Raw genomic sequence first — 24,131 nt, forward strand, 5'->3', positions numbered from 1 at the left:
AAGGGTCCCACAGTATAGTGCTATAAGTCCTGCACATGTGCAGAAAATAAATTCTAGTCCTTTCTAGAAAAGCACAGAAAATTTGTACCATGTATGGCGATATCAAAATAATGCAATAATCCATTAAGCCCAGCATCCCATCCTATCCGCAACAGTGACCAGTTTGGATCTCCTGGATCACCTATCAAATCTTAAACAGGAAAACCCATTCGATATTGCTGGCAAAGGCTCTCTGGCTAAATTACGTTTCATGAACCTGCTGCTTGCTACTGGTTCCAGGCAATGAATCTCGCCATCACAACCGCCCCCCCCCCCAAAAAAAAAAACAAATAAAACCCCCTCCCCCCCAAACCAAAACCTACAAACCCCCAAACACCCCCAACCCCCAAAACTAAAGAAGTCTAGAAGGATATAACAGGCACACAAATACCATGTTTTTTTAATGTGCAATACCAATCAGGATAGCATCTTTTATTTTCAACTGTTGTAAAGGCAATTCTGACCTCTACAAAAAAACAGACAGTTCAAACATATATTTGGCCACTTAAAAAAAAAACTTTACGCCTTGATTTCTTTTAAAATGCAAAAATGGAAATAAAGAAATAGATCCATTTGAAGACCACGAGTTTAAGTGGTATAGTGAATTCTGTCCATAATTATAATTCAAATCTAATCTCTTCTGACTACAATGAGAGGAAGAGTGTGAAAAGCAGCAAGATTTATAAGGAAAGTAGCCTGTAGCTGATGTTGGGTAATTTCCAAATGATTACTGTTAAATATTTTAAAGTTAGTGAAATTTAAAAAAAAGCAGGTCCATGCAAAAACAAGATGGCTGAAAATCTTCTATGTCAAAAGTCACAAAAGAGCTGCCTTTGTGTTCTCTCTGATAAGGAAATATGAAGATTTATTAGGATTTGATTTACAGAATCTTCTGTAGGATTGAATTGGCTACATCCAAGGTTTCATCTTTCACCAAAACAATATCATAGCTGTCCATATATTTTTCCAAAAGTTCATCCACCTATATAAAAGAAAGAAGGCAGAAATATAAAATCAATTACTTTCTTCTAAGTTCTTCTGTTTGTTTAGAATAGCCAATTCAGCTGTGCTTGGACTGCAGAGACTTCAGTCCCAGGTGAGCTGCTATGGCTGGGCTAGGCCCAGGACAACTGCTGTTGCCCCTGGGAGAAAGGAAGACAGACAGACACATTGAAACAGACTGTAATAGTTGCAGGTGGGGAGAAGAACAGAGTAGCTAAGGGGATGAAAGAAGCTGGGGAAGGGGAAAGGGAAGAGATAAAGCGACTGGGAAAAGGGAGCTGGGGGAAAGAACTGAGTAAGGCTGTAGATTATCAGGACATGTTCATCTTGACACAGCCTGCATGAACTTGTAGTTCTCACACTTCTATTGATTTTCTTTTGAAAAACAAGGTTATAAGTCTACGCAGGCTGAAGGGTAAAAACCCGGATTGCATCAGCCTGTCCTGAAAACCTGAATCCAGTTGGTAATCTCAGAGGCAAGTAAGGAGTCAGAAGTAATTAAAAAAAACAAAATAAGCAATAAAAACAAAACAAAGATGAACAAAGGGGAAAAAAAAATAAAATAAAAATGAGCACAATCATCTCTCCACTCCTAAAACTCTTTACAAAGTAAAAAACAAACAACCAACCCCCCCCCCCCCCCACACAAAATAATCACAACACATTTCTTTTGCTCCTTTTAAACTTCTTTGTTGGACTATAAATCTGCTAAATATTTAGCATATATTAAAAAAAAACAAAACTACACACAGTAATGATTTTGCAAAAAGCATTACAAACTTTTCACAGTAAACAGTTCAGATACATGAGACAGAGGTTTGGAAGGGAAGTCTTTAACAGTCTCTCATACTACCAGGAACATGACCGGGACTGCCAGCTTACTTATAAAGCGAAGATACTTATCTGTAGCAGGTATTCTTCAAAGACAGCAGGTTTTATATTCTCACAGATGGGTAACGTGGGTCCGTGTTGCCGGTGCGGAGCTTGTAACAAGCTTACAAATAGGTCTTTGAGCGCGAGATGCACGCCAGCATGCATGTGCCAGTGCCTTCCCGCCTTAGCTACAGGCTCAGCAAAAACCACCACCGGTGGTCAATTGGACCTCGCAATAGCAAGGGCAAAAAAATAATTAACCTGAAATTATATACAATCTGAGTGAGAGTGCAGCCTTGAACAGAACAAAATGGGCCTAGGAGAGTGGAATTGGACTCTAGACCCCACACAAATTCTGCAGAACTGTCTGTCCAAACCAACTGTCGCATCGGGTATCATGATGAGATGTGAATGTGTGGACCAAAGACCATGTCGCAGCCTTGCAAATTTCTTCAATAGAGGCTGACTTCAGATGGGCTACCAACACAGCCATGGCTCTGACACTGTGAGCCCTGATATGATCTTCAAGGTTCAGCCCAGCCTGGGCATGTGAAAGAAATGCAATTTGCCAGCCAACTGGAAATGGTCTATTTCCCGATGGTGACTTCCATCCTGTTGGGATCAAAAGAAACAAACATTTGAGTGTACTGTCCCGAGGACCTAGTCCATTCCAAGTAAAAGGCCAATGCTCACTTGCAGTCCCAGTTGTGCAGTGCACATCGCCAGGATGGGCATGAGGTTGGGGGAAGAATGTTGGCAAGACAATCGACTGGTTCAAATGGAACCCTGACACAATCTTACGTAAGAACTTAGGGTATGGCCAGAGGACTACTCTTATAATGAAACTTTGTATAAGATGCATCCACCAATAAGGCCTGAAGCTCACTGTCCCCTATGAGCTGAAGTAATAGCCACCAAAAACATGACCTTCCAAGTTAAGGAATCAAGTGGCTGAAAAGGAGATTTCATCGGCTGGGTAAGAATGACGTTGAGGCTCCGTGACACAGGTGGAAGTTTGACAGGGGAGTTTGTCAACAGCAAACCTCTCATGCAGCGAACTAGAGACTGTCCAGAGATGGGCTTACCCTTTACATGTTGATGATAAGCACTAATTGCACTGAGGTGAACCCTTGCAAAGTTGGTCTGGAGACCAGACTCAGAGAGGTGCAGAAAATATTCAAGCAGGGTCTGTGTAGGACTGGAAATAGGATTTAGGGCCTTGCCCTCACACCAGATAGCAAACCTACATTTGAAACAGCAACACTTTTAGTGGAATCTTTTCTGGAAGCCAGCAAGACCCTGGAGACATCCTGAGGAAGATGCAAGGAAGCAAATTCTAAGCTCTCAACATCCAGGATGAGGGCTAGAGATCAGAGGTTGGAATGCAGAAGAGGATCGTAAAACACTCATCGCCACGATTCTTTGGAGGATAACTCTAGAAGAAGAGGGAACCAGATCTGCAGGGATCAGTACCGAGCGATCAAGATCGTGGTCTAGTGGTCTTGCATGAGTTTCAGCAAAGTCTTCCCCACAAGAGGAATGGGAGGATATGAATACAGAAATCCTGTCTCCCAATGAAGGAGGAAGGCATCAGACACTAGTCTGTTGTGGGCCTGGAGCAGAACTGCAGGACTTTGTGACTGGACTGAGTGGCAAAGAGATCCACTGAGAGGGTGCCTCATACTTGGAAGACCTCACGGACAACACCCATGCTGAGGGACCACTCGTGTGGTTGCATGACCCTGCCCAGTCTGTCGGCCAGACTGTTGAATTTTCCCGTCAGATAAGTGGCCTTGAGAAGCACCCCGTGCTGGTGCGTCCAATGCCACATCTGGATGGCCTCCTGAAACAAAGGGCCTGATCTGGTGCCCCACCCTGCTTGTTTGTGTAGCACAAGGCAACCTGATTGTCTGTTTGAATGAGAACAGTTTGGTTGTTCAGTCAATCCTTGAAAGCCTTTAGAGAGTTCCAGATCACCCGGAGCTCCAGAAGGTTGGAGATCTGTTTCCTGGGCTGACCAAGCACCTTCAGTGTGAAGCCTGTCTAAATGAGCTCCTCACCTTAGGCGGGATGCATCTGTCCATCAGCACTTCTGTTGGCTGTGGAATTTGGAATGGTAGTCCCAGAGTCAAATTGGATTAAATTGTCCATCAGAGTAGGGACTGAGCCAGCTCTGGCGGAACTCAGATGACATCTTCTAGGTATGCAGAGGCCTGACACCACTGGGAAGCTAGGGTCCACTGGGCAGTGAAGGATGTGCCATGGGTGTCACATGAACAGAGGCCATTTGGCCCGACAACCTTTCTTATCTGGCGGGCTTTGACCTGACCTGCTTGTACTTGAGTGGCAAGGGTGATAAAGCGAAGATTAACTAACCTGTAGCTGGTATTCTCCGAGGACAGCAGGCTGATTGTTCTCACAAGTGGGTCGACGTCCGCGTCGGCCCAGGAAGCAGCAAAATTTTCCAGCAAAAATATAAAAAACTTTGCCAGTCTTCTAGCGCTCGAGCAGTGCGCACCGCAAATGTGCGGACGACTTCCCGCCCATGGCGAGCATGCCTCCTCAGTTAAATCAAAAAGCATATAAATAACAAAACAACTCCAAAGGGGAGGTGGGGGGGGGGGGGGTGGATTGTGAGAACAATCAGCCTGCTGTCCTCGGAGAATACCAGCTAAAGGTTATCTTCGATTTCTCAGAGGACAAGCAGGCTGCTTGTTCTCACAAGTGGGGTATCCCTAGCATCCAGGCACACTCAGAACAATGAACATTGGTCAATTGGGCCTCGCAACGGCGAGGACATAACATATATTGACCTGAAAACATAAAGAACTAACTGAGTGCAGCCTGGAACAGAACAAAAATGGGCCTAGGGGGGGTGGAGTTGGATTCTAAACCCCGAACAGATTCTGCAGCACTGACTGCCCAAACTGACTGTCGCGTCGGGTATCCTGCTGAAGGCAGTGGTGAGATGTGAATGTGTGGACTGATGACCACGTTGCTGCCTTGCAAATATCCTCAATGGAGGCTGACTTTAAGTAAGCCACTGACACAGCCATGGTTCTAACATTGTGAGCCGTGACATGGCCCTCTAGAGTTAGCCCAGCTTGGGTGTAAGTGATGGAAATGCAATCTGCTAGCCAATTAGAGATTGTGCGTTTTACGATGGCAACTCCCCTACTGTTGGGGTCGAAAGAAACAAACAACTGGGTGGACTCTTCTGAAGGGCTTTGTCCACTCCACATAAAAGGCCAATGCTCTCTTGCAGTTCAAGGTATGCAAACTGCTTTTGCCAGCACGGGTATGAGGACAGGAAAAAAATGTTGGCAAGACAATTGACTGGTTCAGATGGAACTCCGACACCACCTTTGGCAGGAACTTAGGGTGCGTGCGGAGGACTACTCTGTTGTGATGAACCTTGATATAAGGTGCATGCACTACCAAGGCCTGCAGCTCACTGACCCTACGAGCTGAAGTAACAGCCACCAAGAAAACGAGCTTCCAGGTCAAGTACTTCAGATGGCAGGAATTCAGTGGCTCAAAAGGAACTTTCATCAGCTGGGTTAGAACGACGTTGAGATCCCGTGACACTGGTGGAGGTTTGACAAAAGCAAACCTCTCATGAAGCGAACAACTAAAGGCTGTCCAGAGATAGGCTTACCCTCTACACGGTGATGATAAGCACTAATTGCACTAAGGTGAACTCTTACGGAGTTGGTCTTGAGACCAGACTATGACAAGTGTAGAAGGTACTCAAGCAGGGTCTGTGTAGGACAAGAAAGAGGATCTAGGGCTTTGTTGTCACACCAGATGGCAAACCTCCTCTATTTGAAAGAGCAACACCTCTTTGGAATCTTTCCTGGAAGCAAGCAAGACTCGGGAGATACCCTCTGAAAGACCCAAGGAGGCGAATTCTAAGCTCTCAACATGCAGGCCGTGAGAGCCAGAGACTGGAGGTTGGGATGTAACCCCTTGTTCTGAGTGTTGGAAAGCACTCCAATCTCCATGGTTCTTCGGAGGTCAACTCCAGAAGAAGAGGGAACCAAATCTGACGTGGCCAGAAGGGTGAAATCAGGATCATGGTTCCACAGTCCTTCTTGAGTTTCCAGATCGCTCTTAATTCCAGGAGGTTGATCTGCAGACCTTTTTCCTGAAAAGACCAGGCTCCCTGAGTGTGGATCCCATCTACATGAGCTCCCCACCCCAGGAGAGATGCATCCATCGTCAGCACTTTTCGTGGCTGAGGAACTTGGAATGGTCGCCCCATGGTCAAAATGGATCAAATCATCCACCACTGAAGAGAATTCCGAAAGTCGGTGGACAGTTGGATTACATCCTCTAGATCCCCTGCAGCTCAAAACCACTGGGAAGCTAGGGTCCATTGAGCTGATCTCATAGGTAGACGTGCCATGGGCGTTACATGAACTGTGGAGGCCATGTGCCCCAGAAGTCTCAACATCTGCCAAGCCGTAACCTGCTGGGACACTCGAACCATGGACAACCATGGACAGAAGGTTGTCTGCCCTTGCCTCGGGGAGATAAGTTTGACCTATGTGTTCAACAGAGCTCCAATTAATTCCAATTTTTGGACTGACAAACCCCAGTAGCTCCAGCACCTGAATAGTCATTCGCATGGACTCCAGAGCACCTTCCTTCGAGGTGCTCTTCATCAGCCAATCGTCGAGATAAGGAAACATATGCACTCCTAGTCTGCGTAGCAATGCTGCGACCACAGCTAGGCATTTTGTAACATTCTGGGCCCAGACGCCAGTCCAAAAGGCAGTACACGGTACGGAAAGCGCTGTGTTCCCAGCCGAAATCAAAGATACTTCCTGTGAGCTGGAAGTATTGAGATGTGTGTGTAAGCATCCTTTAATTCCAGAGAGCATAGCCAATCGTTTTCCTGAATCATGGGAAGAAGGGTGCCTAGGGGAACCATCCTGAACTTTTCTCGGATAAGAAATTTGTTCAGGGCCCTTAGGTCTAGGATGGGACGCATCTCCCCTGTTTTCTTTTGCACAAGGAAGTACCTGGAATAGAATCCCAGCCCTTCTTCCCCAGGTGGAACGGGTTTGACAGCTTGGGCCTGTAGAAGGGTGGAGAGTTCCTCTGCAAGTACCTGCTTGTGCTGGGAGCTGTGGGACTGAGCTCCTGAGGCTTGAATTCCAGATTGAGGGTATATCCTAACCGGACAATTTGAAGAACCCACCGGTCGGAGGTTATGAGAGGCCACCTTTGGTGAAAAAACATTAACCTCCCCCCAACCGGCAAGTCGTCCGATATGGACACGTTTACTGAGGCTATGCTGAACTGAAGCCAGTCAAAAGCCTGTCCCTTGCTTTTGCTGGAGACCCGCAGTGGCCTTAGGTGCATGCTGTTGATGAGAACAAGCGCGCTGGGACTGAGCCTGGGCAGGCTGCTGAGAAGCAGGAGTGTACCTATGCCTAGCATAGGAATAGGGAGCACTCCTCTTAACTCAAAAAAACCTCCTAGATGAGGAGGAAGTAGCAGAAGACGCCCGGCGGGAAAGAGAAGCCATAACATCATTGTGCTTCTTGATCTGGTCAACTAGATCCTCTACTTTCTCACCAAAAAGGTTATCCCTCCGGCAAGGAACATCCGCCATCTGCTGCTGGACCGAATGATCCAGGTCAGAGACAAGCAGCCATGAGAGTCTGCACACCACTATACCTTGGGCAGTGATCCTGGATGCTACATCAGAAGTGTCGAGCGTACCCCTGGCCAGGAATTTTCGACACGCTTTCTGCTCCCTGACCACCTGGCAAAAAGGCTCAGCCTGCTCCGGAGGGAGTGCATCAACCAAGCTGGACAGTTGCTTCACCGAGTTCTGCAAGTGGCTGCTTGTGAAGCGCTGGTAAGGTTGAATTTTGGCGGTGAGCTTAGCGGCCTAATACGTTTTCCTCCCAAAAGAATCAAGAGTTCTAGTTTCTCTGCCTGGGGGTGCCGAGGCATAGTCCCTAATACTCTTGGCTCTCTTGAGGGCAGAGTCCACCACCATGGAATTGAGGGGTAACTGAGACCTCATCAATCCAGGTTCACCGTGGATCCAATACTGGGATTCAGTTTTCTTCGGGATCACGGGGCCAGACAGAGGGAACGACCAGCTCCGCATAAGGACTTCCTTCAGTACCTTATGTAGAGGAGCCATCACAGCCTCTTTAGGTGGAGAAGAATAATCCAGGACATCGAGCATCTCAGCCCTGGGCTCATCCTCAACCTCCATAGGGAAAGGAATAGCCATAGCCATTTCCCGGACAAAAGATGCAAAGGACAGACTCTCCGGTGGAGATAGTCTCTTTTCTGGTGGAGGGGAAGGTTCAGAGGAAATCCCAAAGGACTCGTCAGAAGAAACGTACCTAGGCTCTTCCTCTGACTACCACGAACGCTCCTCTTCAGTATTGAATAAGACCTCCCCCTCAGGGCACTCCGAAACTGAGCCTGCCTTGACGCAGAGGAACGATGTCCTCGATGGTGATGTCGAGAAGTCGTTGCCCGCCTAGACTGGTGAAGCTTCCTCCACCAATGTCGGGAGTCAACCCGGATGGCAGCCGACGTTGATGCCGCAGGCGGCACCGAGGTCGGGGACCTCTCCGCAGAAGGGCCAGACGCCACTGCATCCGGCGACACTGAAGAACTGGCGCAACAATCCTTCCAGAAGCTCTGGAAGCAGGGCGTGGATGCGTTCGTCGAGAGCTGCCATCGGAAAAGGCTGCGGGTTAGGTGAAACAGCTGGTGGCAGAATTTGTCGAGGCTCGGGAGCAGGTACCGAGCTGCCAGAAGACCCTACCTGAATAGAGGGGGAGCGATCCTCTCGGCGCCGATGCTTCTCGGGTGTCGATTCCCTTGACACGCTGGAGCTCCCGGTACCGTGTGTCAAAGGAGAACGATGACGGTGCTTCTTAGCCTTCTCTCGATGCCCGTCATCGAGACTCCTCGGTACCGATGAGGATGTGGAATCCTCACGTCTCCTCGGGGGTCGGGTCTGACGAAGGTCGATCCCGGGGGTCCTGCATAACAAGAGGCTTCGAGGCAGGTGGAGACCCACTCGACGCCTCGCTGATCCCAGCATGTGGTGGTCTCGGGGCAGCCATTACCTCTCCTTCCGACGTCGATGCTCCTCTCGATGTTGACTCAGACGCCACCGACCTCGGTACCGATGCCGTTGTCGAGGAACCGGACCGAACCCCAAAAAGCTTTTCTCGCTGGGCTTCTCGAGATGCTTGAGTCCATTTCTTCATACGAAGACACAGACTACAAGCGGCAGGGGTATGGTCGGGCCCAAGGCACTGGATACACCAAGCATGGGTATCAGTACCTGAGATGGTCCGGTTGTACCGAGTCCGTTTGTAGCCGCTGGGTGTCCTCGATGACATGGAAGGAAAAACGGCTTTGGTGAAATCAAACGACGCAACTGTGCCAAAAAACTGAAGGACACAAAAAGGGGAAAACCCGGCCACGTTGAAAAGAAAGTAAACTTAATAATAGGCCAAAAAACACTAAAGGAAACTACAGGAATAAAAAAAATTTCAAAGAAATAGAAAAAGTAAAGAAGAAAGTCGTCAGACTCTTGTTCCTGGTCCAAAAAATGAGGAGAGCCGGAAAAAACGCTGTCACCTCGTCCGGACAAAAAAAAGAACAGAGTAGGGTCGCTTGTGACAGGCGGGAAGTCCGCACATGCACGGTGCATGCTGCTTGTGCGCCATAAGACTCTGGCAAAGTTTTATATTTTTGCTGGAAAAATTTTGCCGCTTCCTGGGCCGACGCACACATTGACCCACTTGTGAGAACAAGCAGCCTGCTTGTCCTCGGAGAACAGTGTCTTCCAGCGCCATAGGGAGAAAACCCCGAGCCAGCTGAGTGTCTAACAGGGCTCCAATGAACCCCAATCGCTGGACAGTGAGCAAATGGGACTTGGGGTAGTTTAAAACAAACCCTAGTAATTCTAACACCCGAATAGTCCTCTGCATGGACTACTGAGTACCGTCTCACAACATCCTCTTCACCAGCCAGTCATCAAGATAGGGGTACACATGCCTGCTTATAATCGAAAGAGAAAAACGCCTATATTGCGACCCAAATCGGGAAAAGGGCATCTTTCTCCAGTGGGCGCCCAAATCGGTATAATCGAAAGCCGATTTTGGGCGTTTCCAACTGCAATCCATCGCGGAAACGGGTAAAGTTAATGGGGGCGTGTTGGAGGCGTGGTGAAGGCGGAACTGGGGTGTGGTTATCGGCCGAGGAGAGATGGGCGTCTTTAGCTGATAATCGGAAAAAAAAAAAAAAAAGGCATTTTTACCGCGATTTTGGGTCACTTTTTGTGGACCCCTTTTTTTTCCACGAACAAGTCCCAAAAAAGTGCCCCAACTGACCAGACGACCACTGGAGGGAATCGGGGATGACCTCCCGGGACTCCCCCAGTGGTCACTAACCCCCTCCCACCAAAAAAACCCCACTTTACCAACTTTTTTTCCAGCCTCTATGCCAGCCTCAAATGCCGTACCCACCTCCATGACAGCAGAATGTGTTCTATCCTGTGACAGCCTTTCCCTGGTTCTGATGTGGGTCTCGGGTGAGTGTGACACCTTTTCTGTTAAGGGCACTGCAGAGTCACATCAGCAATGCATTGTGGTGGGTGTAGGATATTGGGCTCCGTGATTCCACTAGCTTGTTGCAAATGCTCACGATGTTGGTAGTTGGTAGGCTCTACTCCCATGGTGCTTTTCCCCCTGCTTACTGGGTCAGAGTGTGCCCTGTTTTGTTTCCGGTAGTCCATGAGGTAGTGGCCAGTTTTGTAAGCCAGTTTTAGATCCCTTTCTTTCACGTGTTAGCCACGTTACAGAACTTAGTTCTTATCTTGAATGTGGCTGAAAGAGGGCACTGTACACCATTCTGCCAGCTCGGACCTACTGCTAATCTCAGTACCAGGGAGACTCGTTGCCAGTGGGGCACAACCTCTGATCTGCAGTTAACTGTGAGTAAGCGTGCTTATTCCAATAAAGGACGTTTTCGGAGAGATTAGTCTTCAGGTGTCAACTGGTGTGCCAATGTTATATAGCAGCAACAAGTCCTAGAGGCCTGCGTGTATGCAGGTCCCTGGAGCACTTTTAGTGGGTACTGCAGTGCACTTCAGCCAGGTGGACCCAGGCCCATCCCCCCCTACCTGTAACACTTGTGCTGGTAAATGGGAGGCCTCCAAAACCCACTGTACCCACATGTAGGTGCCCCCTTCACCCCTAAGACCTATGGTAGTGTTGTACATTTGTGGGTAGTGGGTTTTGGGGGAGGAGGGTTGGGTGCTCAGCACCCGTGGTAAGGCAGCTATGCATGTGGGAGCGTTGTCTGAAGTCCACCGCACTGACCTCTAGGGTGCCCAGTTGGTGTCCTGGCATGTTAGGGGGGCGAGTGTACTACGAATCGTGGCCCCTCCCATGACCAAATGGCTCAGATTAGGACGTTTTTGAGCTGGGTGTTTTAAGTTTCCATTATCGCTAAAAAAAACCAAACAAACACCCAGCTGAAAAACGTCCATTTTTTTGAAAAGACGGTCTGTCCCGCCTCTTCACGTACCCGTTTTCGGACATAGACGCCCATGGAGATAGGCGTTCGCGTTCGATTATGCCCCTCATGGACTTCCAGTCTGCGTAGCAATGCTGCGACTACTGCAAGACACTTGGATACTGGAAGTGACATGTCCCCAGCCGAAACCAATGATACTTCCTGTACATAAGTATTGCCATACTGGGAAAGACCAAAGGTCCATCAAGCCCAGCATCCTGTTTCCAACATTGGCCAATCCAGGTCACAAATACCTGGCAAGATCCCAAAAAGTACAAAACATTTTATAGTGCTTATCCCAGAAATAGTGGATTTTCTCCAATTCCATTTAATAATGGTCTATGGACTTTTCCTTTAGGAAGCCGTCCAAACCTTTTTAAAACTCCGCTAAGCTAATCGTCTTTACCACATTCTCTGGCAACGAATTCCAGAGTTTAATTACATGTTGAGTGAAGAAACATTTTCTCCGATTTGTTTTAAATTTACTACATTGTAGCTTCATCGCATGCCCCCTAGTCCAAGTATTTTTGGAAAGCGTAAACAGACGCTTCACATCTACCGTTCAACTCACTCATTATTTTATAGACCTCTAGCATATCTCCCCTCAGTTGCCTTTTTCTCAAAGCTGAAGAGCCCTAGCCGCTTTAGCCTTTCCTCATAGGGAAGTCGTCCCATCCCCTTTATCATTTTCAGCGCCCTTCTCTCCACCTTTCTAATTCCACTATATCTTTTTGAGATGCGGTGACCAGAAACTGAACACAATATTCCAGGTGTGGTCGCACCATGGAGCTGGAAGTATCAGGATATGAGTATAATCCATCCTTGAGAGCACAGTCAATTGTTTTCCTGAAGCAAGGGGAAGCAGGGTGCCCCAGGGAAACCATCCTGAACTTTTCAGAAGGATGCTTGGGTGCATAAAGAGAGGCATGACCAGCAGGAAAAAGGAGGTGATAGTGCCGTTGTATAAGTCTCATTTGGAGTACTGCGTGCAGTTCTGGAGACCACACCTACGGAAAGATATAAACAGGATGGAGTCCGGTCCAGAGAGCAGCCACGAAATTAGTAAGCAGTCTTGAATGCCAAAATTATAGGGAGAGGCTTAGGAACCTCAATATGTATACGCTGGAAGAGAGGAGGGAGAGAGGAGACATGATAGAGACGTTTATCTCAAGGGCATTTATGTATAGGAAGAGAGCCTTTTTCAAATGGAGAGCTCTGGAATGAGGGGGCATATGACAAAGATAAGAGGGAATAGGCTTAGGAGTTAACCAAAGAAAGGGTGGTGGAGGCGTGGAATGGCCTCACGGTGGAGGTGGTGGAGTCGAGGACTGTTCCAGAATTTAAAAAGGCATGGGATAAGCATGTGGGATCGCTTAGGAACAAGAAGAATTAGGGGTTACAGAGAATGGGCAGACTGGATGGGTCATATGGCCTTTATCTGCCGTCATGTTTCTATGTTTCTTTGACCAGGAATTTGTTCAGGCCCCTTGTTTTCTTTTGCAAAAGGAAGTATCTGGAATAGAATCCCTTCCTTTCTTAGCCTGGTGGAAGTTTTGAACGCACGGGCCTTGAGAAGGGCGGAGAGTTCCTCTGCAAGTATCTGCTTGTGCTGAGAGCTGAAGTAATGTGCTCTTGATGTGCAATCTGGTGGTCTCTGTAGTCAATGAAGGGCGTAACTGAGACAGACTATCTGAAGAACCCACCGGTTGGAGGCTACAAGGGGCCACCTTGTTGGTAAAACTTCAGCCTCCTCCCCAATCCGCAAGCCATCTGGGATGGTCACTTTTACAGTAGCTATGCTTTGCTGGAGCTAGTCAAAAGCTCACTGCCTGCTTTGACAGGGGAGAGCCGTCTGGGCCTTAGGTGCACTCTGTTGATGAGAACGAGCATGCTGAGACTGAGCTTGATGGGGTTGCGCCTGCTGAGGCTGGCGAGAACTTATGCCTCTGCGAGTAATAAGTACTCCTCTTTGACTTGCCAAAAATCCTCCTAGAGGAGGAGGCAAGAAAATTGATGGTATCAGTGTTCTTCTTGATAAGGTCAGCGACCTCCTCTACCTTCTTCTCCAAAAAGAGCATCCTCCTGGCCTGTGGCATCCGCCAATCTCTGTTGTATCGCTGGGTCCAAGTCAGAGACATGCAGCTATGAGGGTCTGTGCTTCACTGTACTCTGGGTAAAGATCCTATAAGGCCACATAGAAAGTGTTGTAGGCGCACTGGCCAAGAATTTACAACATGCCTTCTGCTACTTGACCAGCTGGTGAACAGATTCAGCCTGCTCCGGAGAGAGTCTGCTAAATCAGAGAGATACAGCGCACCAAGGTCTGCAAATACAGGTTTGTGTACAGCTGGTACAACTGGATACAGGAGATGAGCATGGAGGCTTGCATACATCTTCTGCCCAAAAGAATCCAAGGTTCTATCTCTGCCAGGGGCCACCAAGCATAGTCCTTAGATCTCCTGGCTCTTTTCAGCGCGGATTCTACCACTATGGAAAGATGAGGGCAACTGGGGCTTATCAAACCTAGGGGAAGACTGAATCCGGAACATGGTGACAACCTTCTTGGGGAGGAGAGAGACAGACGGGTACTCCCCAGTTCTTCACCTGAATGTCCCGTAAGGTCTCGTGAGCAGGACCATCCCAGGCTCTCTAGGAAGACAGTCATAGTCCAGGTCCTTGAACATCTTAGCTTTGAGCTCATCCTTCATTTCCAATTGGGATGGCAGTCACCATCTCCTTTACAAAGGAGGAGAAGGAAAGGCTCTCAGGTGGACAGGAGGGATCAGATGGGATGCCATAGGACTCCTCTTCTGAGAAGTACCGTGGATCCTCTTCTAAGTCCCATGAGTGCTCCTGATCAGTGTCAGCCAAGGTCTCCTCGTGGGAGGGCCAAGACTGAGCCCGCCTCAACGTAGAGGTACTATGACCTCGAGAGGGGCATTGAGGTATCGGATCCGGCAGTAGCAGCCCTATCATTAGGCTACTTGAGCTGGGGGCCTCAGATGGCACTCTTGTGAGGCAGAATTGCCCCTGCCCTTTCCTTCCCAACCCCATTCCCTAAAATTACCTTTCGATGCCAATGCTTCTTCTGAAGCCTGGCATCGATGCTACCCAGTGCAAAAGAGGACATCTGACGATGTCGAGTCCTCTCGTTGCCTCAGGGTTGGGTCCGATGTCGATTGGTCCCGGAGGGCCTGCATAGCAGCCAGCAACAAGGCAGATGGAGACCCATTCGATGCATGGTCACTCCCAGTGTGCAAGGGTCTCACAGCTATATGGCCAGACACACCCCACTGCAGACACCGAAGACATCAATGCTGAAACATTTTGGACCTGGCTCCAAAAACCTTCTCTCTGAGCATCTCTGGCCAACTGTGTTCTCTTCTTCATATGAAGACAGAGAATAGTTTGCAGGGGTAAGATCAGGCGCCAAACACAATAGACACCAAGAATGGGTGTCCTTGCCAGAGATGGTCCTGTTGCACTGAAAGCAGCGTTTGAAGCCACTGGGAACCTTCGATGACATGAAAGGAAAAACAGCCATGGTCAAATAAAACGACTCAATGGTGCCAAAAAAAAGGGAAAAACCCAATCGGAGTTCAGGCCTAAACGTGGCCCAGTGAGCACAGTAAAACAAAGAAAAAAACTTAGAAAAAAAGGCAAAAATAATCTAAAAATATGGGGAAGGAATAAAATAAGGCACAAATAAACCAAATCCGAACCAGTTGTGAGGAGTGGATAACAAACGCGTCCTCTCCTCACAGCGGAAAAAGAGAACTGCTGGTCCTGCAATCTCATGGCAGACAGGAAGGCACTCGCGCATCTCGTGCTCAAAGACCTATGTTTAAGCTTGTTACAAGCTCTGGACTGGCAATGTGGACCCGCATTACCCATCTTAGAATTATAGGCCTGTTTGTCATCAGAGAAAGAGTAAAAATCGCCTTCCTTTCCCCAAACATGAAGCTAAAATGTTCAGTAAACATCATGCCACAAATTAATTTCAATAATATGCTTACTTTATCATTTAGGAATCCAATTTTAAGGATATTTTCAACATTTGCGACTCCATCAGCCATAGTTAAATCTCCAAGGGAATCCCCAAGCAGTATAATATTGCTGTTGTCCTTAAATGACTGAAATATTCTGTGTTCTTCAAAGCACCATCATGTTTGTTGTAAACATGGATTAATTCACCCTTAAATCCTTTCAGTATACCCTGTCAAATGTAAAAAAGTTCAAATTAACTTTGTATAAGCAAGACACTGAATTTTCACTACTTAGAAATATTGCAAAGGTGAACATGAACCCTGATTTACAAATCACATGCTTTATTCACTGTCTGAACTATCTTGCTGTTTAGGTCACGGTGATGATGACTCTGCTGGTTCTGTACCTTAAAAACAGGAAATCCATGACAGAAGAGGTAGGACCAGCAGAGCGATCAGCTTTACAGCCTATACAGCAGCTCCACACCAATACTGCCTTTTAATTTTTTTATTTCTATGGAAACAGTAGGGCTGGTGGGGGTGGGCAGAAATCTGCTGGAGTAGGAGAACGGAGGGGAGGAAAAATGCTGGCCTATCCCAAAGATAAGTGAGATTTTTCTCCTGGTGCAATTGGGGTATAGATTTGGCAAAGTGATGAAGGGATTGAAGCCTAAGGAAGGGCTGTTGGCTACTTTTATTGACAAATACCACCTTCATGTGAATCTAAAAATGGATTTCACTATCATGGCATGTTACATATTTTAAAAACTCTATTTCAAATACTTATGAACATTAAACTACATTAACATCTATGGAAACAATTCAACTGTATTAAAAAAACCCTCAAGAGGCAGTGTCTTATAATTTAAACCTGATATACAAAAGTCTGCTATAAAAGACAACCACCTCAGCACACAACAGATCTTGCAATATGTTCTAAAACCCAGTCTCATATTATACCAAATAAAAATTACATTAATGTTTTGATGTAATCTTAGTAAGGCCAACACACAATCACTCCATTGGAAAACACTATAAACAAAATTTTCCAAAACTCAGATACCATAACCAGGACTCAAAGAAGGACAAACTTATTCATGTAACAGCAGCACTGTAAATATTACACCAGGACCTAGAACTCCAATAGGCCACCTACTGAAAAAGAAAAGAACAGGACTGGTACAGATTTCTATACAGGAACTGCATGCTAGATACTGCACCTTGGTCACAAGTACAAATTACAGGAACCACACATCAGTATTAGAGATATGAAGACAAAAAAACTTGAATTGGAACCTCAGATCAGACTCTGCATGTCTCTCTGTCCGTATTCTACCCTCAAGTTCAGCATCTGCCATTTGGGTCCATCTCCCCCTTTTCTGGCATCTGCCCTCCCAGCGTCCTCATCTCTCCCTTGTCTAGCATAACCCCTGTGTCCCCATCTACCCCCTTTTCCTGCATTTCATCTATTGTTCACCATCTCCCCAGCTTTCCGGCATTGTTCCTTATATCCCCATCTCCCCCTCCATCCAGTAGTGTCTCTATCTCTCCCTTTTCCAGTACTGCTTGTGTGTTCCTTTGTCCCTATTCTCGCCCTATCCACCATTGGCCCTCTGCATCCCTGTATCTGCCTGCCCAGTATTTCTATGTCCTTATTTGTCCCTATGTTCAGCTTCTCCTGTCTCTTACCATGTTCCCCACTCCGCCCCCCCCCCCCGGACCACATATCTTCCTGGCCTGCTCCCCTTCTCCACACCCCCACCTCCCGTGAGTCCTGCCTCTCTTACTTCCACCCACTCTCTCCCGTCCCACAGTCCTCGTATGATTAAGACAATGAACCTTCTGCTGGATCCAGGGCCTGTTCTCAGATGTGTCCCGCCTACACGGAAAACAAAAAGTAGCATCAGAGTAGGTGGGATGCGTCTCTGAGGCCCTGACACCGCTGTGGTGAAGTATTACGAAAGAGCACAGGGACGGGACAGAGAGTGATGTAGGAGTCGTGCGGGGGGTGGGGGTGTGTGTGCAGAGGAGAGAGATAAATTTACTTGACTAATATGCAGTGGGATCCCCTCTATATGCAGGAGCCCGGGGCAGTTGTCCCCTTTGCCCACTGGTAAAAAAAAAATGGCCATTTTGCCGAATTAAAATTGCAGAAGTAATCCACAGTAGCAAGCAAATGCTTGCATACAAAGTTACACATTCTCTGAAGCAGGTGCAACTGTGTGCAGGTACTTTATGTGAGTTTGTGTATATTTTCTAAAGTATGTCTGTACCTCTCAACTCTGCCTCAGCTCCACTCAAATATTGCTCCCAGAAACAACTATGCATGCACATTTTGTTTTACACACAGAAAATGTTTTACAAAATTACCTCTTTTGTGTGTATGACAAAAACACTACTGTGTACTTTTTTCTCCACTTTTCCTATTCCTGAGTCACTGGGTTTTTTGGCTGATGTATCAGTGCATGGACAAAAATAAAAATATACATACCTAAGATGAATGCATGGCAGTAAACTACTGTAGACCTTACTGTCAAACACAACTTATCAATTAGGGGCTTATTTATTCACATTGCATGTTAATGCCATTCATGCACCTTATTTACCACAAGGCCCATTTTATACAATTAGTCTTTCTGGTAAATAATGCATGTTAACAGCATTTGCACGCATTAACTGTTGGCATATGACCTCTCTCAATCTTTGAAGTCTGCGTCAGTGGAGAGGTATTTGCTGCTGGATGTCTGCCTCTGTGAACTGGACCTGACTGCCTCTACGAACCCAGTGCCTCTGTGAACTGGACCCGGGACCATACATAGACAATGAATGCTGACACTGGACAGAACCCATTATAACTTTCTGCTAATTAACTGGCAGAAACATTCCATTTTATAGTACATTTTACTAGTGCATTCCATGAAGTTTCATTTTGTACTTACATTCTCATCAAATTCCATGAAGTTTGAGACCACTTTCACGTTAGAATGATAGACACCATTCTGGCGAATGACTTCCTCCAGTATGTCTCCAATCCCAGCAGAAAATATAAACACAGGAATACTGTGCTCATTAAGTTTATCAAAGAAAATCTCGTATCCTTCCCTGAAAAACAGCATTCCATTTAGGGTTCTCTTGTCATCAGTTATTAAAATGCAACGCTTCTGCAAATGTTCAAAAAGTTTCTTCTTCTTGGAATGAAGATTACCACATTCAGTAATTCTTACCCTGTATCTTACGTAAAAGGGTGCAGCAGGATTAGTAGGTTGTTGGGTGATAATACCTGGCTGATTTACAACATGTAAAACTGAAAATAATACTTCAGTGAGCTGACAACATTCAAACCTAAAGAAGAAATATTTTCATGATCTGAACTTCTTTCGTTACAGATCTTACAGAAGGATGTATTGTATAAGGTAGGGTGCTACATATAGTGCGTCTTTTATATAGGAAACACAAAAGCAAGGAGAACAAAGTTTGTGATTGTAGAGTAGAGGCCAAACAACCCCAAATCCTTCTTCTGCCTGGTTTCGTCTGAAAGGATATATTAATTATCGGCCATGTTTCCGGTTTTGGCTGAAAATAACTAGATATTTTCAGTGGAAGCTGAAAATGTGTGCTTTGTCCTGTTTGTCCCCCCCTCCAAAAACAGGAATTACCCCTCCTCCCAGACCCCCCCCCCAGTGGTTCTCCCTATCTGTAGGCCCCCCTTGGCCTATCTTACAATCCCTGGTAATCTAGGTGTGTAGTTGGGGCACGAGCAGTCCTCAGTCCTACCCATTCCAGCTCTGCTTTCAACCTCACTAATCCACCTCATCCAACCCACTCAGCTATGAAAGCCCACCTTCTATACCTACCATAGTTACTCCCTTCTTTCTTCCTATACTTAATCTCTGCACATTACTAAATGTACCTGATATCCTGGAACGACAATGTTAATAAAACTATGTAAGCCACATTGAGCCTGCAAATAGGTGGGAAAATGTGGGATACAAATGCAATAAATAATAATAATACTGACACTCTAGTTAGGCCCTGGACAAAAGTGCTGAAGAACTAGTGACCTCCAATGTTCCAAGGAAGATATCCACATGATCTCAGTGTGCATCGGCTCCAATGTTGATGCATGTGTGACTGGCAAGGTATGGGCCTTGAGGATGGGTTGGAGCTCCCAAGAAGCCAATGTTGATATCCTCAATGCCATGGCGTCATGTTAGGCCAGGAAACACCCCAACTCTTCCTGCATCATGGCCAGGAGTCACTCTTTGAAGGCAGCCACACCACTACTATTAATTATCATTTCTATTAGACATACACAGCGCTGTACACTAGACATGAAGAGACAATCCCTGCCGATAGAGCTTACAATCTAATTCGGACAAATAAGGGAATTACTAAGGTGGGAATGGTAAAATATGGGTACTGAAGAAGTGAGTAAGGGTTAGGAGTTAAAAGCAACATCAAAAAGGTGGGGGTTTAGCCTAGATTTGAAGATGGCCAGAGATGGAACTTAACATACCAGCTCAGGAAGTCTACTCCAGGCATATGGTGCAGCACGATGTAAGTCGATAAGAGGACTTTGAACTGTATGCGAAAATGGATAGGGAGTCAATGAAGTGATTTCAGGAGAGTGCTAATATGAGCACAGCGAGTTTCTTTCACATTAGCGGCGCTTTGAGGGTATCAAAGACATTGATGTCTTAATGCTGTGTTTTGGGGGGGGGGGGGGGTGCAGAAAATCAGGGCTGATGGTTCTTGGCCTTCGCTTAATGCACAGCATTGGGCTTTCTTGACGTTGACCAGGAGAAAGATGAATCCATCCATGACCTCAGAGTGAAATCGGAGGATGACCAATACAGGCAGACAGAGACCTTCTTGGTGTCAATGCATCTCCAGTGTCCGATGCAGTTCCCAGAGCCATTGAGACCGATGCCAAAGTCGATGGGCTGGACTTATCAGCGTAGAAAAGTCATTTGCGCTTCTGACAACCTTTAATACCTGTTTTTGACATTTGTGAATATAGTTTACAAAAAGAGGGATTGTGGTCTGGCCCCAGGCACTGCTGGCACCCGTTATGGATGTCTGTAAGGGATATGGTCCTGTTGTGTCTGGTGGACTTCTTTAAACTACTGGGAGTTTTAAGGGACATGCCCAGAAAGATAGCTGAGGAAAATATCAAACAGCTTGATGTTGAAGAAGAAACCCAGACTGGGAAGCTCTAGGCCTAAGGGGGCCTGGTGAGCAGCAGAAAACTTTAAAAAGTGCTGAAAACCTAATTAGAGAGAGGGTTTTGGCTCTGTGTGACACTTATAAAATGGGAGATATTGAAAATAAACAAAGGGCAAATTGCCCCAAAGGTAATTTTCTTTCCTTTAGTCGCAGCTGATGAATCCAGAAACTGGTGGGTTGTGTCCATCCACCAGCAGGTGGAGACAGAAAAAACTGTACCGAAGACAATGATCTTGTACGGCCAGCCCCATAGTATGTATATGTCACATCACAAAGCAGAACTAGAAGCAAAAACACTAGAAAGCCTTCCTCACAAAAATGTGAAAAACACAAAGCATACTGGTACGGAGTCAAACTCCAGTACACTGGTGTATACGACCAACCTGTCATTTTCATGTGTTCCTTTCTCTTTATTTATTTTTAACCGAACCTGAGAAAAACAAAAGAGACTCTCGTCAACAATCAGAACAGCAACGCAGCTGAACAGGTGGGATTCTGGATTCATCTGCTGCGACTAAAGGAAAGAAAATGATCAAGAGATAATTTTTCCTTCCTTAGCCTCAGCAGTAGATGAATCCAGAAACTGGTGGGATATACAAAAGCACTCCCTAAAGAGGGTAGGAAGTTGCTGCTCCCCGAAACAGTACCGTTGCACCAAAGCTGACACCTGCCCACATGGCCATATACAATCTGTAATGTTTTGAAAATGTATGCAAGGAAGCCCAAATAGCCGCCCAACAAATCAACTCGGAAGAAAAAACACCCGTCTCTGCCCAAGAGGTTGCTTAGAATGGACCCGCAACGCTGGAGGGGAAACCCAACCCTCCAAAATATAGGCCAAGGATTTTGCCTCTTTGATCCAATGCGCAACAGTCGCCTTTGACACAGCATAGCCCTAGCAAGGCCCCGACAGGAGAATGAAGAGATGATCCGAACACTGGAATTCATTAGACATCTGCAAATAATGCAGGAGCACCCTCTGAACATCCAAAAACTGAAGCCTCAAAAACTCTCTGGATAATCTTATCTAGAAAAGGAGGGAAGAAAAAGAAACAGATTGAGATGAAATGCTGAAAGGACCGTTGGTAGAAAAGAAGGAACTGCACGCAATGTAACCCCGATTCCAAAAACTGGAGAAAAGCATCCCGACACGACAATGCCAGAATCTCGGCGATCCGGAATGCTGAAGCCATGGCTACCAAAATACCGCCTTTAAAGTAAGATCTTTGTTGGAAATCTTGCACAGCAGTTCAAATACAGCCCGCTGTAACGCCTTAAGTACCAAATTCAAATTCCAGGTCAGACATGGATGATAAATCAGAGGGCACAAATGACGAGCGCCCCGCAAAAAAACGAACCATATCATATCATATCAGAATGCGCTGCCAGAGATGAAGCTGACGTGTGCTCAGAAGCAGGCAAGCGCCACCACCTGAAACTGGAGAGAATTATACACCAAACCCTTCTGCAAACCCTCCTGTAAGAAGGCCAACATCTGGGGCACCGTTGCCCGCAAGGGGAACCAGGCACATTCCACGCTTCACTCCTCAAAGGTGCGCCACACTCTTGCATACGCCATAGTAGTAGAACGCTTCTCTTCTTCATGCCAGGAAACAATCACCGCTTCAGAATACCTCTTCTTCCTCAACCTCAAGAGCCAGGCCATAAGACAAAGCGGGAGGGATCCTCCATCAGCATTGGACCCCTGATGCACCAGGTCAGGAGAGAGAAAGGAAGTCGAAGGGGAGCACCGACCAGAAGTTCACATACCAAGGACATCGTGGCAAATTCAGGGCTATTAGGATGACTGTTCTCTGGTGTCATTAGATCCTGTGGAAGACCCGCCTTATTAGGGGCCAAGGTGGGAAAATGTATAGAAGCCTTGACTCCGGCCAGGGCTGCAGCAGAACGACCAACCCTATGGAGCCGACTTCCCGTTGTCTGTTAAAGAACCGGGGAACTTTGGCATTCAGATGCTTTGCCACGAGATCGACGTTCGGCGTTCTCCACTTCTGCTGAATCTAGAGAAACGCCGCTGCCGAGATCTCCCATTCAACCTGATCTCTACAGACCACCAGGCAACTCGCATGAATCCCAAAAACACCTCATGGACTTCAACACCTGTGTCTCCAGCTCAAATATCATCATAATAGGAGATATCAATTTACATCTCGAAGATCTCAATTCAACCAGTACCCCAGAATGCAATGAGTTCCTACAATTATGGGTTCTTCATAAGACACACACACAACCTACCCACGAAAAAGGACACACTCTAGACATCATCACACACAACTTTGATCTCAACACAAACCTTATACTAGCAGACACAAAATGGACACCCGCACCATGGTCAGATCATTATAAAGCAAACATCTCCTTCCAATGGCGAACAAAAGGACTACCGAACAAACAAGAACGCAAAACTTATACCACGAGAGGAAAAATAGATCCGGAAATTTTCTGGCAACAGATCTACCACAATGATTGGTCATTAAAAACAGATACAAGCCAATTCCTATTAGAATGGGACGACAGATGCAGATTCACATTAGACAACATTGCTCCAACCCAAACAAGAACCTCACACAGAAAGAATTCAACACCTTGGTTCAACGAAGAGCTGAAAAAATTCAAAACACAAGTCAGAAGGTTAGAACGAGCTTGGATTAAAAAGAAAGACGACACTACACTTAACGACTGGCAACAACTTCACAGAAAATACAAATACACCATAAGACAAACCAAAAGACTACATTACAAAACCATAATCGGACCAAATTACAAGGACACACAAACTCTTCCAACTCGTGAACAAACTATTAGATATAACACCAGTCACTACCAACAGCACAGACACTCCTGGAGCAGACAATCTCGCGAGATACTTTAACGAGAAAATAGTACAACTACGACTTAAAATACCTATCAGCACCATCGACTACGTTGAACTCCTCAACTGCCTAGACCCAACCCCTGGCATTCACCCTGTGGACAGGACCTGGACTAACTTTGAGATACTATCGGAGAACATTATCTCCCAAACGCTCAAAAAATTTGCCAAATCATATTGCAGACTAGATATATGCCCAAACAACCTGATAACATCTGCTCCTCAACAATTCATAAACGACATAACGAAACACCTGAACTACATGCTACAAAACGGACGTTTCCTGAAGGAAAAAGGAAACATTCTACTCACCCCAATACCCAAAGATGCAATAAAAAGTGCAAGTGAACTAACTAGTTATAGACCAGTAGCATCCATTCCCTTAATAACCAAATTAACAGAAGGGTTGGTGACCAAGCAACTTACAAATTATCTAGACAAATTCTCAATACTTCACGATTCCCAGTCAGGATTTCGATCTAACCACAGCACCGAGACTGTATTAGTAACTCTCATGACTAAATTCAAACAAATGATTG

At 46.3% G+C, this 24,131-nt stretch overlaps 1 protein-coding gene across 1 annotated transcript in view; it reads right to left on the reverse strand.

The window, feature by feature from the left end:
* Positions 1 to 434: 434 nt before the first annotated feature.
* The window catches only part of LOC115470876 (cytosolic 5'-nucleotidase 3-like), a 159,321-nt gene continuing 135,624 nt past the window's right edge, over positions 435 to 24,131 (reverse strand). The window contains 4 exon segments of the mRNA XM_030204480.1: positions 435 to 1,021; positions 15,504 to 15,619; positions 15,622 to 15,703; positions 18,413 to 18,575. Coding sequence (XP_030060340.1) covers positions 920 to 1,021; positions 15,504 to 15,619; positions 15,622 to 15,703; positions 18,413 to 18,575 — 463 coding nt within the window. The 3' untranslated portion in view covers positions 435 to 919.

This window comes from Microcaecilia unicolor, chromosome 1 (assembly GCF_901765095.1).
Source record: "Microcaecilia unicolor chromosome 1, aMicUni1.1, whole genome shotgun sequence".
NCBI classification, from domain to species: Eukaryota; Metazoa; Chordata; class Amphibia; order Gymnophiona; family Siphonopidae; genus Microcaecilia; species Microcaecilia unicolor.